The sequence below is a fragment of the Sipha flava genome, unplaced genomic scaffold (genome assembly GCF_003268045.1).
Source record: "Sipha flava isolate LNK unplaced genomic scaffold, YSA_version1 36_pilon_pilon, whole genome shotgun sequence".
In the NCBI taxonomy this organism is placed as follows: Eukaryota; Metazoa; Arthropoda; class Insecta; order Hemiptera; family Aphididae; genus Sipha; species Sipha flava.
This window is the reverse complement of record NW_020273076.1, coordinates 4130036-4147483: the sequence shown is the minus strand read 5'-3', so window position 1 is coordinate 4147483 and position 17448 is coordinate 4130036. Positions and strand designations below refer to the sequence as shown.

Sequence of the window (17448 nt, the reverse complement as noted above, 5' to 3'; positions counted from 1 at the left end):
AAATATTCATAAGAAGAGTATTTGATTATTGGTCTATGATAGGGCGTAATTTTAACATTTTCTCCAGGCGTAAAAATTCCTAGTTTCACCTCTGTATATATATCAGAAAATAAAGTAGTTAGCCAGAAAACTCGAATCCCAGTATGTCAAGTTAAAACGTAAGTTAATAAAAATAAAAAATGATTATTAAAGTAAACGACTTTTATACGATATTCACCTTTTATTATTTTGAAAACTCGAGCACGTGTACAGTCAATAAAAACTCATCGACTTTTTTTGACGTATTACTATAACGATTAGAGTTTGAAACCATTTATAGCACTTTATTAAACCGATAAGTTTATAGGTAGAAACGATAATGATAAAACGAGGTACTATAAATCGGCTATGATGCGTGGACGTGAGGTATCTTGTAACTTCTAAGTTTTAACAAAAGATTTGGATTTGGCATGGTTGAAATATTTTTACATAATTTCATCTAACTATTTTCCGCTTATTACTTTGTACAGGTTAGGAATATTTCATATGGAATTAGACATACACAATACATAGTTCATAACATGTTAAAAACATTTTTCAGAAAATATTTGTAAAATAAAATACATTTATTCTCAAACAAATACAATAAAATGTGTAGCGTGTTCACATTATAAGTAATTTGTGTATATGTATTATGTATTAGATATTTAATTTATATTGGACATTGTAAGTATACTGACGAAATAATGTTTACAATACATAACTAATTCAAGTATTCAATTATGCAATATATTAGATGTTACTCATCCCATTAAAATAAGTTGAATAAAATATTGATTATTGGTGAGAGGAAAATTTTATATTATTATCTGTTTAAATTGTTCAATATATATTTAACATTGGCGTTGTCGATGTTTACAGGTTTCACACTCCCATGTAATTATCATTTTTGTTAAAATATTACTCATTGATGATATAAATAATAATATAAGGCCAACATAATTAGTTATGGTCGTTGCTCTTTCATGAATCTACTCCGTACTCATGTACACAAGATGAAGATTGTGACCTGATAGGGCCCATTCCAGATAATTTTCATTAATATATACAAACATTTAAATATTTTTAAAGCTATCTATGAACAGTATATACTATATCACAACATATGTTAAAACTACGTATAATTTAGAAACTTTGTTCGATGAAGAATAACATAATTGTTATGTAGGCGGTTTGGTTAGAAATATATATTATTTGTCACTGAATAACAAATGTCAGATTGTTCTTTAAAAGATTACTCATGTGTAACTATATACTATTCGAGCAGGAAACGATAACCTTCAACATAAATACATATTCATTTCTTACCTCCCCCCACTCGTTCCGATGCGAAAGGGCAGAATAAAAACACATTGCCATGATGACATCGTAAGTATTATACACATTCGCGAATACTGAGTGAAAGCATTCACTATACAAAATTAGTTTTCATGCATATTTCAGTTAAAATGCAATAAATGTATTTTTTGCGATATTTTTCTAAAAATATCAAATAAGTAAATTGGAAAGTCGGTCTTAATTACCTTAGGTTTACTTACCTATACCTACACACATTAATATTATTATATTTGCACAATGTACACACATTTATGTTATGATTTTTGACAGCTAGTGGGTAGACACTATTACTATACTAGGTCTTGTTTGTTAGAAAAAAAATAAATATTATCTTACTAATACTATACATTTTACTAAACAATTTAATTTATGGTACGTATTGTTCATAATTTCACTTTAACGAATATATTTGTTTTTAACTGTGTGCACACTATGCAATAAAATATGATATACACACATTATACAAATCACTAAGGTTAAAATAATTTGTCAATTAACAACTCGCTAATAATAGAACATTATTATTATTATTTTTTTAGTTTATTGAAAAAAAACTTGAATATACACCAATTATTGTTAATAAAAACTAATGGTTATTAAGTTATTTATACAGTCATAAGTTTGTTGGTAACATTGATTTTCTAATCATCAAAAGCCCTTATAATAACATTGAGATTTCGATGATTTGAAGTTTTATTTATTTTTTTATGAATTCGTAGATTAACAATTATTTTATACTTAGCTCCATTAATAATTACAATATTATAATTTATACAAAAAAAACTAAATAATAATCATAATTTAACTATCGTAATTTCTTAAGATTGACTATTAATTATTTAACGTGCAAGTTTACGTAACTGCATAATTTGTCAATATTAAATTGCATTGCATTACAGTTATTTTTGAATGTATCAACCATTTTAAAACTGATTTACTCATATGATTATTATTTATATAAAATTTAAGACAAAACTTATTTATGACGAAAATTAAATTACAGATTTTAGTAATATGTTCGATATAATTATTAGAGTAAAATATTGTGTATGGTCGTACTATAATGTATAAAATTAAAAAAAAAAAAATTTGAATGCGATTTTAAACTTAATACGGATACATGTGTATTATGTTTGACTTAAAAATACAATATTGTAAAAGATCGGTCATGTAAATTTGTTCAATTTTTCCTTTATTGTAAATATTGGCAAGCCGTATATATTTATTTTACCAACCTTTTTAATGTAAAATTGATCGATCGAAGCGTGATAAAGTTTTGTTCTATGATACTGAATATAATAATGTATAAGGATATACGTTGCAGTCTTATAATGTTTTTTAATCTAAAGATAAGGTTCGTTTGACGTTTTTATGTATGCATGTATTGATATATAAATTAGTAAAGTTTATACACATACGTATAGCCAACGCGTACCAACTAGACAGCACACAGAGAATATAGAGTGCTCAAAAAGCTGTTGGGACATTTTTGCCGCATGTTTTCAATTCGAATCGGTTGCGAGCTCTTTTCAACACCCCGTACATAATGTTTCACTCGATTTACCGTGTTCGCACTCCATTGTTGTTACCGTTGTCATCGTTGTTGTCGTCTGCAGTGATAATGACCGCGGTAGTCTTGGTCGTGTTCCTGTTGAACTCGTCGCTCATATTCAGAAACTTGGCTAGCGTGACGGTCGGCGGCTGGCACACAGTGGCGTTATTGGCGTCACCCGGTACCAGCACGGCCGTGAACCCAGGTCGGCACTCGCACTTGCCCATCTTCCAGCCCCGGCCCCTCCTGGTGCCCTTGCCGCGATCCGGTACCACCCACTCACCCGGGTCGCACGGCCCCTGCATATATAGCTGCTTGCACGACAGATCGTTCCACGCGATCGTGCCCCGCCGGTGGCTGCACGGGTCCTGCGGCGGCATGACGTCCGCATGCTTGCCCGCCGCCACACTGCCGCCAAGTTTTCTGGCAGCGGCCGTTTGAGGCGGCGGCGGCTTGCACGTCAACGCTGGGTCGACGGCCACGTACGGCGACGACGCGTAAAACGACCGGGCCGCGGACGTCTGCTGCGCGGCGTCCGCGTTTGCGCAGCCGCACATGCCCAGGTACGAGACGCCCTCGATGGACGTCTTGACCGTGTCCTGGAACATAACTATCTGGCCGGCCGGGCACGGGCCCTGCGTGCCCACCCGGTGGCACCCCTTGCCGCCCGGGAAATACAGCTTTCCCGCGGTGCACGGTACGTCCACGCAGCCTACGGCCATGCCGGTGGCCGTCGTATTCACGCTGTACATGTTGCCCGCGGCGCACGGGCCCCGCGTGTACGGTCTGTAGCACGCGCCGTCACCGAACCACTTGATGTAACCTTCCTTGCACATGCACTCCGCTTTTGAACCGGCCGGCGGCACGAGGAACTGGTGACCCGGCGAACACGGGCCGATGCCCCCCAGCTGGTAACACTTGCCCGTGCCGTTGTGGAAATGCGGTAACGATGGGTCGCATCCGCATTGGCCGCCCGGCAGGAATATGCCACCGCGTTCCTGGCACGGCCCCATTGTGTAATGCTCGTGGCACGTACCTGAAACGCAAACCACTGTTCATACAAACAACGTTCGAGTACCACGGCACGGCCGCGTACACTAACTACACCGTGTGCTTCTCGTGAAACTTCATGCGTGAAACGCGAGTAATAGACATAAACACCGTGTTATACGTCGAAAATGTTCGATCGGTGAACTTCAAAAATCGTTTCTCGACAATTTACGATATTTAATCTTCGGAAACGGAAGAGGAGGTCATTGTGTACGAGTAATATTATCGCGTACAACGAGATGGAACAAGTGTAATTAAAAGTATCGAGTAGTATAAAATTTTAAATTTCAAAACCAAAATTAATCTTCGCAGCGAGAGAAAACAGGAAATTACCTGTAGTAAAATGTTATGTAGATCATTGTTTTGGTTAAGCAAACACCGCGTGTAAAAACATACAACATAACAATATCCTCTTATTGTTTAATTTTTTTTTTTTTTTTAGTTAGAACTGCTGATCAAAGTATTCAATTGATTAAACTATTTGTATGAGTAATGATTAAAATTGTTTTAATACATTTATCAAGTAATATCTAACCTGTTGACGCCCAATAGTATGTTGAAAGCTCTGGGACGTTTTCGCACTTGCAGTCACCAATCAAGTCATTGTAAGCACTAGATACTAATAAATGTCCTTCAGTGCATGGTCCCTTAGTGTATTTACGATAACAACGTTTGTCTTTGGGCCAAAAAAGTTCATTTTTCTCAGCACAAGGTGACGGATCCTCACACGTACCCCACCTTTCTCGGTCTTCCCTAAATATGATAGAACCGATATGTTTAATATAAATTGAACATTTTCTGAGCTTAATATTGTTTTTAATTACCTTTCCGGTCCGGGTGCAAAATATTGACCATCGTCGCAAGGATCGCCGAGTCGAAACAGTTGATGGCAACGCGAATCACGAGGACTGCGGACACTTCCGGGCGGACACGCGCATTCAGCGGAACCTTTGCGGTCTGGTCTTGGTACTAATTCCATCGTCTCCGGACATGGATATCCACGTTGAAAAATCCGATAACATTTCTTATCTTCTGGCCAGAAAAGTAGCTGCCATCCACCCGATGGTTCCGCAGCACACGGATTCTGGGATGGATCTGCCCAGGGAGGCGGCAATACCGCACCCATCACTGTGGCAGCTAGGCATGCTAAGCAGTTTAGAAATAGCATCACCTATAATAAGATATAAAAAAAGTTCTTTATTAAATATATATAAAGAGTATGATTAATTTCATTGTTTATAACAAAATAAAACTTAACTGATAAAATATATTGAAAATGTGTCATTAACATAGTGCAATAACATTACGAAAATGTACACGCGATCCATTATATACAATGGACCGACTTTACATTTTTCGAAATATTCCAACATGATTATATGCAGTATTATACACTCATGTTAGAATATAAAGCAAAAAAGGAATTTCAAAATACTAGAAAAAAAAACTAGAAATATATACGCTTTATATTATTATATTATTATTTATGACAAGTGCAGCTAATTTATAAATTAAATCATGTAGGTTATCCTATAGTTGGTTCATTACAAATTGTATTATGTAAATTATAATAATATATAATAATAACAGTGATTTTTCCACGACTTATTAATTTAAAGTACTAATAATTCTGTATACTGCTGTTCAACTATCATTTATACAAAAAGTTCGATTTAAAATATTTCCAATTATTGTGTATCATGGCCATTATTCATTTATTATTGTCAATGACCTTGAGAAAACAGTCGGAACCTTCGAATAGTTTTAGAAAAATTCAAACTTTTTAACACTGTATAAGTCTATACTCGTATAAGTGACTAATGGTATCGACAAAAAAAAAAAAAATTTTCTTTTTACCTGCAACACGCTATATTCAGTTTATGTTAGAAACTCTTTATCGCACAGTTGAAAAAAAAAATTTAATTGGTACATGAATACGGTAAATTTTGACTTTTGAATCATTACCTAAAAAAATATAATATAATACATTCACACAAATATATTGAAATGGAAATTAGGTTTTCACTTTCGTTCCGTTCGATAAGCAATGACGACGATGACTGTGTTATGGTTTGGCTATCAATTCTATATCGGGTTATATTTCCCTCCTGTCTTCTATATATCAACCCACCAGTCTTATTCATTCATGATGTCGACATTGTATTATAATTTTTTCTCCCATTCTTCTAGTTTAAATCACAACTATAGGGTCATTTTTCTTTTCCAACACTTCAAAACGGTTGTTTTATATACAATTTTAATCACCAATAAAATATCTATATCTGTATAAACACATATAGTTAGGTGTTTCTGTAACGGTTTTATTTTGTTCTTATATTATAATTAATAACAGTAAAAGGAAGACAAATATCATTATTGAATATCGTATAGGTAACCTGTTATTTCTAGATAAATTTTTTATATAATAGAACATACAAAAATAATTCATTGGACATAAAGACAAAGACATAGAAAAATAAAATATTCACATTATGTCAGCACACACTATGTTAAAACAATAGAAAATAAAAATAAAAGTTATACTGTTTTAATTTCTCCCACGCACGTCATGAAGAATATTATATTAATTTTAATAAGCCGCTATGGTTATTATATACAGTATAAACTACATTTCAAGACTAAACTATTTTACTAGGTGGTCAAAAATATTTCTTTAAAATAATAATAATAATAAAATATTAAAATAATAATCTTTAAAATAATTTTATAATAATAAAAAAATAACTAGAGTTTAACAATAAATTATTACCCAACTAAATATAAAACTAACATTATAGTCCAGCTATTTAATCGAATTGAAAAAAAACTTATATTTTCTCGTTTGAAATTAAAATTAATTTCATGTCAAATAAAATTATATGTTTAAATTATAATAATATAGAAAATAAATTATTATTAAAACAATATATTACATTCAAGTAGTTTACTTCGTCATATTTTTGTACATCATAAGTCACATCTAAACCAATAGGCGACACTAGAGTTTTATTTTTGGGGGTGTTAACTTTTATTTTGTATCACTTTGGTAAATGTCTCTTATTTTTCAGTTCGTTTTTGTACCTATTATGCGGAAGATAGATAAATATTTGGGGGGGAGGACTAGACATATATTCAAAGAGGCTAAGCCCCCTAACCACTACCTATTTGCGCATATGAACACCAAACGTTGTAACATTATATTGTGAACATTACATATTTATTTCGTACAAGGTATGTAATAAACACGTTGTATGCCAACACATAAACATCGTAAGTTGATAATAAACAACGGCCAAATTTATGATTGATTCTAATGTAAAATATATTAAAAACAAATTACTATTTATCGTATTATATAAAAATATGCTCATTAATCACCGTATAAAAAATACTAAAATATAAAAATCAAACATTTTTTAAAGTACATTAATAGTAATTTTTAATTTAAAGTATAAATAATTAAAGACACATCGTACACCCTACACGGTACACTAGGCTATTGGCGTATTTACGAAGAGGGTATATGGGGAATTTATCCATCCCCATGAGATTTTTCTTCTTATTTTTAATAAATTCTATGATTTATACCAGGATAATATAATAGAGGAAATACGTATTTAACGTTTAAACGCTCGTTATTTTTAAAGCACTTCGCAGTTGAACGCGTATGCAACGTAATTCTTAACAAATCCGTTGGGTCAATATAAATATTCTACATTGTTCTATTGAACATTACTATTGTGTCACATTATTTTTATATAACATAACTGATTGAATAATTTACTAACTATAAAAAAATATTTGAAGGTAATAAATTACAATAATCTCTATTGCTAAAAAATCAAAAAAAATAGGTGTTTAAAAAGCTAGTCGAATTTTATTCACATATAATTAACTTACATATTGAACTAAACATGCAGAGACATAAAATAATTACAGAAAACACCAGGGGCGTGACAAAGGACAGGGTTTGAGTGTTTAACCCCCCGCCCCCAAGTTTTAATGAATTTAGAAAAAACATATTGTTTAGTATTTTTTATATAATTTAATTTCTATCTATTACTATTAAATGAATTATTACCAAAATTATTGTGAAATAAATACATTTGAAATACGTGTTAGGAAAAATATTGAACCCCTCCCCTCCATTAAAAAAAATTTCTAGGCAGGCCCTAGAACAACATAACTTCATTCTCATAGTTACACGATTTAAATATTTGTGATAAAGAACTTAATCCCAATATTCAAATGCATCTCAAAATATTTTGCATATTACCAGTGTTTACTAAAACTCTGGAACGATAATTTTCTTCTTTAAAAAAAAAAAAAAAAAGTCGAAGGTAAGGGAGCGAAGTTCTCTTCGTTCAATGAAATATTGACCAATACATATCCTCTCCCTTGACAGAATTATAAATTCTACTGAACTAGACGCATGTGTATATCTACATAACATGCGAATATTATTCTTTTTATGTATTCTTTATCCTATCTTACTGATTTCAAAATTCGTTGTGCGTATGTGAAGTCTAGTGTTAAAAATCGACTTCTGAGTCAAAGTTATTTATAGTCCTGTTTAAATTAATGTATACCAACAAAGCAAAATAAATTATTTTTATATAAAGAAACTGATCCACCCTTTCTCCTTACTTAGAATGGTCATTCGAACCCAATGATTTCAAACGTGTAAGAACGATTCACCTATATTTGTTACCCAGCCCTGTATCTTACTCGACTCATATATCTCACACGATCTCTGTATATTGTTAATTTTATAGCTTTTATCTTATATCACATTTTTTTTAACATTTATAAATAGTTTGAACTCTGTGTGTTGTATAAAATTACAAGCCACGATTATCCTGTGAGTAGATTAAACGAAATACTGAATTTTTTTTTTTATAGTTTTTTTGTAGGTACTATACTTTTACATGTGTCAATAAAAATAATTATGTATTTATCAATTTCACATGAGGAAAATTAACCAGGATTTACTTTCGAAAACATAAAAACCAGTTAATTTTTTAAGGAATAGCCATAAATAAAATTATTAAAATTATATTGAAAAATATTTACACTATTCACCCTTAAATTTCGAACCCATACATTTACAAAGATTTGTTAACTTAAGAAGTATAAGTAGAAATCATAATCATTAATAATCTCATTTAAACAATTAAATTTGACTCTAATCAGTTTTTAATTTCACATAAATACAGGTATACTAAATTATTTTATCTTTTAGTAAGTGTAATATAATTATACAACTACATAAAGAAAGAAGCAAATTTTGATAAATACTCTAAACTGTTATGAGTTGTTAATATTACGAACCAATATAAACTATGTTAATAGTTGTAGGCATTTAACTCAATAAAACACGTAATATTATTCATAAATATATAAATATTTTATATAAATTAACCATAATCTGAAATTATTGGTATATATGAACATATTTCTTAATTCCCAAAAGATATACTACCTATTAGAAACCGTGAAAATAATGGTACAAAGAATCTGGGCCACAATCCACCCCGAAACGTATTATGTCATGGATTATTTAATTTATTTGAGATTATATTGTAATATAATATGATATAATTATGATATAATTATGATATAATTATATTATATCACTATCGAATTAGATATTATTAATAATTTATTATTTGATAATTTTCAAAAATTCGTTCATTATGTGTACCTGCTCACTTTACTGTCGGAAGTTGGCAAATGCGACCGGTTTTTTCTATGAGCGCCCGTCAAGATATCAAAATATATAAATATATATATATTTAAATATTTAGTTAAAATTTTATTCAAAAGTTCACTTTTATAAGCTATTGGCGTTATTGCAATTAAAATGTAATAATACATGCAACTAAATACGAATAATAAATTTAAATAAATTAATAATTAATACATCTTGATCAAAAACATATAATTTGTATGTACGTTTATAAATGGATTATTATAAAATACGAAAACCGATTAATAATTGATACACGTATCGATATCCGTTTAAGAGCGTTATGCATACGTCCGTACCGCTTTTCATCGATAATAGATTTGCGCAATAATTATGCTTTGTCTAGAATAATAAATAATGTAATCGAATGTAATCTTTTCAATTTTCATCAATTTTTTAATTTCAATATCTATCATTGTATACGTAACCGTATGTACACAAATATTTTGTTGAAACATAATATATATATTGGTTTTTGTGTATTTTTTTTATTTTTTTCGAATTACTCGTGTAAATATTACGAAAAATCGTATAGGCGCTGCACCGGTTTCGATTTAAACAATCGTTCCCTAATATAATACTCAGTTTTGCGCAACGGTTACCATAATACGAATATAATGTACGCACCCACCCCAGCGTAGCACATATATATATATATACCACAGAGCGCTATTTGATTGTAAATCGGTGGCGGCACGCGAATTACATTTGTTACAATTATATAATGAGGAAAAAAAAATAAATACCTATAAGTAGGCGCGCAGCCCAATTGACACGCGTCCTTGTGACACCGCGCTCGAGACTTATGTAAATAATAAAACGTTCGTAAAAATCGAGATTATGCATAATAGCAATAACACGCAGCGTTAGCACGAGCACGCGACACAGCTGGTCACTAACTACGGCGTGTTATTGTGAACTGTAAACGTTGCCATTCGTACGGTGCCGCGTAGCCGGTACCCGTGCACGTGGATGCGATAGGAAATAACAGTTCTACAACCGCACCGTGTGCGTCAATAATTTTATTACTTGTACTCACGTCGTACGTTTTTGCCCGGTCCCTCCGACGGCGATGCGCGGCCGAACTCGCGGGCCGTGCACGTGAAGCGATGACGATTGCGAGTGACGCACGAGAGAGCGCGCGAGTACGAAGAGGTGTACTCTCTATTGCACCCGTCAACGAACGACGAACGATGAACGATGAACGACGAACGATGAACGACGACGACGACGACGACGACGACGACGCGCGTATTATGTCAAACGAGCGGTTCGCGTCCCGGGTTTTGTATCCGAACGCCGCCGCACTCGGTTTACCGACCACCGAGATCCGGTTACGCAATGGTCAAGGCTCTGGGGGTTCCCCTGTCGGCCGCGTGAGCACGTACCGCGGTGCTGCTGCGTGTGCGTTATGTTACGTTACGAGGCATTACAATACGCAGTGTTATTCCCCGCACAGTCGCCCGGTGATCTTGACCCGAAAAATAAAAAGCTTTTTCAGCACGACGACGTCGACTCGAAATTACCTACACCCGCAGCGTCGTTTCGCGTTATTGGTACTCGGTACATACGTGTCGACGCGGTTCGCCGTGTATCGCGTGTTTACTGGTTTCTGGGTTTTTTTTTTCGTTCGTTCCGCCCCCGGTCTTCCTATATGTCGTGTACCGAACGGTATTACGATTTTCGGATTGCAATAATAATAATATCATTATCGTTACGTATTATACATGTACCGCCGTCAACGTTCACGGACAAACGACGACCGCCGCGGTGTAAAATGCATACAAATGTAAATGGTATTATGTGTGTTATAAATCGCTGCCCGCGCGCACATAACGTACGCGCGTACGTTGACGCGCATTACGCGCGGGGAAAGTGTAGTCGGTCGGCTATTATTAACCGTGTAAATCCTACGTCGCGCGCGGTACCGCTTACATGTACACGTTGTATTAGAGCTGCGCTGGTCGTTTTGCGCGCGCGGCTTAACGACGCGGTTCTTAAAAAAAGAATTACTGTTCAACGCTGTTTGCCGAACGTCGACGCCCCAGGGTTATCGTCCTGACGCGGCGGCCGCTGAAACACACGTGCGCGTACGTATCCTGCAATCGTGACGCCGAGTGTATCGCCTGTGTGATAGGTATATTCCTGTGCACGGTGTACGCGTAACTTTTATTAATGTTGTGCTGCGACCGCGTGGCGTTATTATGTACTCGTTTATCGACGAATATAAATATTATGTACGCCTATTTAACACGTGCGTGCACACACACAAACACATACACCAGTGGCATCATTTCAGTTTTTCCTGAAGTGTAGGACAGTTCTTACGAAATTGCCTGCTCGGCGGTTCATTTGACCAAAATTTCGCTTAACGCGAGGGCAATGAAACGTCAAACTAGTCTAAAAATATAACGAACTGTACTTTATACGTAAGTATCATCTTTATAGTAATAATATTTTTCCGGATTTACAACATGTCAACGGTTTTATAAAAGACGTATTTATATTTTGATGATGTACCAACTTTAGACAAGGTAAACTCTAGACTATGGTAAATGCACAAGTTGCCTTCCTTCTCAAATAACGCCACTGATACGCATAAACATGCACACGACCGTACACAAAAACGTCCCGTTTTGACATCCACATGAGACTGCTCATTTGAAGATCGAAAAATTAGAATCTAATAAAATAATATTCTACATGTACATAATTTAACGATGTGAGTTATAAACGTCGAATATATACGGCAAAATCTCCGATTACCTATTGTGGTGTAAACGAGATGTATAACAGAGTGAATTGTTAATAATTGAATCATATTTTTGTCTCGAAACATTCCTTGCATTCGGAATTGTTTAAAAAACTCGTGTATACATAATTTATAAAAACGTTTGTTATTCATAATAATTACGTCTATTCTCCCGGTAAGCGAACCCGCCCTTTGATGTAATCGATTGTTATTAAATTATTTCTTGCTAATCATGGCCCGTTTATGCAAAAAAATTCGCAGCATTGACAAATGAAATTAATCCATGATATGACGATACATTGCTATTTTAATAATATCCTCGAATACTGACACTTAATACATACTTCATATATACTAATAATTAACAACTGGTCCCTTATAAATAAACATAGTTTGGAAGAGTATATACTAGATACAGATATGAGAAATTGGTATTGGAGGTTTTCTGGTAAAGTTACGATGTTTTAAAAAAAATCCCTATAGTTAATACATAAATTAAAACGGATTAACAGGACCACAACATAATTTAATTTACACTAATAAATACGTAAAAGAAGAAACTACCATAATCTTTGGAAGATATTGAACACACGCATGACGTACTATTTATTACGTGTGATTAAACGTTATTTTGACAGTAGTCGTGACGAGCGTAAAATTAATTAGGTTACACGTAGTTTATTTTACTTAAATACTATTCAACAAGAATCAATGGCAGGATCAATGGTATTTAAGAAAATATTGTGCAAGAATGAACAAGACAATAATATTATCATATTATTCTGATTTAATCATTCATTTGGTATAGAATAAAAAGAACGTGATTTAATAAATGTTAGTTATACGTATATATATATATATATATATCCTTAAATATAAATATCTCTAAAGTATGAAAGTATGAACTAAAAGAAATAGTATGTATAATGTATTAAAAACCTTCCTTATTTACTACAATTATAAATGTGTGTCGTTCTAGAATTTTACATCATTTAGCTACACCAAAGAATACCTATATTCGTCACAGTCAAATTATAAGATTGTTTCGTGACAAAAAATTACTTCAGATTCGTTCTTCGCAAACCGTCATTCAATGAATTCCGTCGAACAAAAATGATTCCGGATATAGTATTTAACTATTTTGTAAAAATATTTCATAATATAAAGTCTAGTGAGTCATAATATTTTACCAAAATCAACGTGTAATATTACTGTAATTTATTTTGACTTAAGAAAATATAATATGTAAATTTATATTTCAAAGATTTATTATGAAATTTATATGCATTTTTAAAATATCAAAATTGTAATCTCTGTATTTTGAAAATGCGATTATTTTTGAATAACAATTTAAAATAATAATCCATCACCTATTTAGGTATCATGCACTTAAAATTTAAATAAATAGTTCTAGACGGAGAACAATCAGGATATGCAATATCACTGTTATAATGTCAATTATATTATAATGTTCATAATATAAGAAATCTATGTAAAACAGTTTATAATATGTTCATAATATAAGAAATCTATGTAAAACAGTTTATAATGGTAACTTATTTATTTATAGAAAGTTGTTTAATAATTTATATACTATTCCTATCATTTTTTAAAAATACAATTTAATTTTGGTAAACATATTTAAGAAGTGATTAAATAGCCTTAAATTAACAACTATAATTAATTTATTATATCAAGGCAAAAACATTTATTTGATTATATTAAACTTAATGTTCTAATGTATATTGTTTATACATGCTGTTTTTGCTCTTTAATTATTTTTTATAACGATAAAATAAATATATATTTTTTAAATTATGATCATTAATGTGCAATATATAATTTGTTTAAAGTATAAATAAAATTTGTAGGTATAGTAAGTATCAACTATTTATTTGACTATATAGATTATAGATAGCTATTAATTTATGTTTTGGCGTATTCTCAAAGTAACTAATACGACTACATAATCCATATAAAAATGAAAAATGCCTATACATTTATAACAACTTTGCCAAATTAATAAAATTTAAAAATTATTATAAAACATTCTTATAATTTGTAGTATGTATGTTCGTAATATTCTATTATCCAATTGCAACCTTGTTCGAACTGGACCAATTTTGAACCATAAAATAATTTCATTCTGAGAAAATTTTATTCCTACTGGTATCAAACTATTACCAACCATTCACCGCTTTTAAATATTCTTATCTTTTAAAATATTTTTTTATTAAAATTATACGAGTTCCTCTTAGGTATATAAATTACTTATATTTATCTACCATAAATGTATAAAAGCTTTTTGTTACTTACACTTAAATAATTTAATCGTTTAGACAAATTCTTGATAGCATCTCATTCACGTTTTAAATTGTTCATTCATTTTCAAAACTTGGGTAACATACTTTATCGTCGATTGAATTGTCAAATATTTATTTTATGTATAATACAAAATATTATAAATGTATAAATTCATACCTTATACTGACATACGCGTCAAGGATTCGCAAACAATTATTATAATGATAATTAAAATATAATCATTTGAAGTACCTACTAAATTGCAAATTTTCAAAAAAAATTTTTAAATGAAAAATGACCATTACATGCAACTGCTAAAATAAATAGAATCTAAGAAATTTCTTTGAAATGTCAAGAAAAAATTATATTCTTCAAATACAAATTTTTTTAATTTTTTTTATTTATTTTGCATTCGTTAGAAACATTACATCAAAGAAATTAAATAAACATAAATAGTATTAATAAAATATATATATATATAAAATAACTAAAATTAATTAATTAAGTACATATACTAAAATATTTTATTTGTGACTTGTGAATACTACTTAAAATCAAAAAAAAAGTTTGTTAAATTTAAGGTTTTATATTTTTACCTATTACATGCTTGTTTTGCATGCAAGATTTACTTTATATTATAATTTATTATTTCTTAAATTAAAGAAAAACTTTAATTTTATAATTTCTTCATAATTACTTGCAAAAAATAATGAATTAGTCATATAGTCTTTTAAGTTTTAATACTGTTGTTAAAGTTCAAAAATATGGCTTCATTTAATACAATAAATGGAAAAATATTATGGTTATAGAAACAGAAAAAATAGTTAACTGATTTGAAACGAAACGTTTTATGGTAATATATATTTAAGAAATTGATATCTATTTGACATAGCTCGTATAATCAATTTGTACTTGGGTAAACGATTACTAGCTGTTCGTGCATAATGCATTTATCTTTTGGTATAAAATATAGACGTAAGTACCGATTAACATTGACATAGCATGGAAAAACATTTAGATATAACCTACTAATGAATAATTCCATATTTAAAAATATTGGTACTCAGAATAAATAACAATTGCATGGATAAATTTAAGCCTTAAGGTAATAAACTATTATATGTTATGACTAGGGTTCGGAGTTTAAAGCATAATAAATAACAAAAAAAGCAAAAAAAAAAAGCATGACCAAAAATTAATATGAATTAGGTACTTATAAAAATTAATAAAAAAAATTAATTAAATTAAAAAAATAATTAACTATCATATATTTTAGTAGTATATTTTCAGTAGTGAAACTGTCTCTATTATCTGACAGAATGTTTTTATACAAAGAAAACGAATGCTTTACATCCACTGAAGTTATCGGTACATACTTCATGCAAAAGGTTTCATTTAAATCTAACCTATGATAATTAATTTCGTTTGATTAAATGCCACCAGTATATTATTAATGTCTAGTAATTGTTTCCAACCTTTGTTTTTCACAAGAACACGATTTAGTTTACCCGAAATTGTAGTTGCAATATCTCCATTAGCTTAATTTAACATATTTTCTGCATCTTAGACAACATTTATACATTTTGTCAATGATCTAACTATCTGCAGATCGATAGATATATACGTTTAATAAAATAAATTTAACAATTAAACCGAAAACAATAATAATCCAATACAACCATTTAGTCCATATTTTAGGTTTTCACATTTGTTATTATTTAAATATATTTTTTTATTACTATATTATAATAAACCTACACATATGTATAAAAATTCCACAGCTGGAATAACTGAAAAAGCAATAAAAATCAAAAAAGCATTCACCCAAAAAAAAGCAAAAATAAATTGGTTTATTTGGTAACAGAAAGACGTGAAACGAATTTATATTTAAAAATTAAAGTTCTATCTCATATATAAAAAAAGAAGCATTTGCTTTAAAATCCGTGTCCTAATTATTTTAAGTTTAAAAAAAAACCTTAATTTTTATCATAAACCTAAATATCAATAATAATTATACGTTAGAATTAAAAATGTATTTAATGTGCAAATACTTGATGTATTTAAAAATATTATTAACGACCAATACTGAAAAACAACTACGAACATTATTTGTTAAGCTTGGAAAATAGTTATAGCAATAATTCTAGTAACTGACCTCCTATATTCGTATAGTGCTCCAATCGGAAGGTTATATTAAAATGTATATTAGTTACCTGTGTATGCTTGGTTGTAGTCGCGTCACGGTTTATTCAGCCACTGCGCGTGTACACATTGATTTCACTTTCTACTGGTTGTGATCCTCTTCCTATGATGTAACACGATCACCGCAGTAGGAGTCTGTGATCTGCATAATGTGATTATCGTACTCACCCGACATCATATTTTTATACTTATTGTATAACTAAAAAAAAAATATATCATAAATAATATAATCGGTTTTTTCATTTTTATTTAATTTTCCACATAACGTTATGTTTTATACACCACATTACATTTTTAATGTACAACATACAATAAATCAGCATTTCTTAGAACATTCTAAAATACTAAAATAGTGTACAAAATACAACATAGATCATAATATGTCATACAAATTATTAGTCAGTAAAGTTATCTAAGTTTTTTGATACAACAATGTATTATCATTAGCATACAAATTAGGTA

At 30.9% G+C, this 17448-nt stretch overlaps 1 protein-coding gene across 4 annotated transcripts; it reads right to left on the bottom strand.

Annotated features, from left to right (window-relative positions):
- Positions 1 to 2358: 2358 nt before the first annotated feature.
- LOC112687928 lies at positions 2359 to 17136 on the bottom strand. 4 transcript variants are annotated; one of them, XM_025560921.1, is made up of 4 exons: positions 16998 to 17136; positions 4804 to 5150; positions 4515 to 4732; positions 2359 to 3965 (listed from the first exon to the last, which is right to left on the bottom strand). In XM_025560921.1, exons 2-4 carry the CDS (start codon positions 5145 to 5147, stop codon positions 2938 to 2940), a joined length of 1590 nt encoding a protein of 529 aa, XP_025416706.1. In that variant the 5' UTR covers positions 5148 to 5150; positions 16998 to 17136; the 3' UTR covers positions 2359 to 2937. The 4 variants fall into 4 exon arrangements, with proteins under 4 accessions (XP_025416706.1, XP_025416708.1, XP_025416707.1 ...); XM_025560923.1 differs by lacking the exon at positions 16998 to 17136 and adding an exon at positions 10475 to 10727; XM_025560922.1 differs by lacking the exon at positions 16998 to 17136 and adding an exon at positions 5837 to 6031.
- Between the last annotated feature and the right edge of the window lie 312 nt (positions 17137 to 17448).

Excerpts from the sequence above, each read along its gene's own strand:
- LOC112687928 (XM_025560921.1), bottom strand. The coding sequence starts at position 5,147 with ATGCTATTTCTAAACTGCTTAGCATGCCTAGCTGCCACAGTGATGGGT. Across the intron at positions 4,733-4,803 it reads TTTGCACCCGGACCGGAAAG|GGAAGACCGAGAAAGGTGGG; the intron begins GTAATTAAAAAC and ends TATCATATTTAG. Across the intron at positions 3,966-4,514 it reads ATACTATTGGGCGTCAACAG|GTACGTGCCACGAGCATTAC; the intron begins GTTAGATATTAC and ends TTTGCGTTTCAG.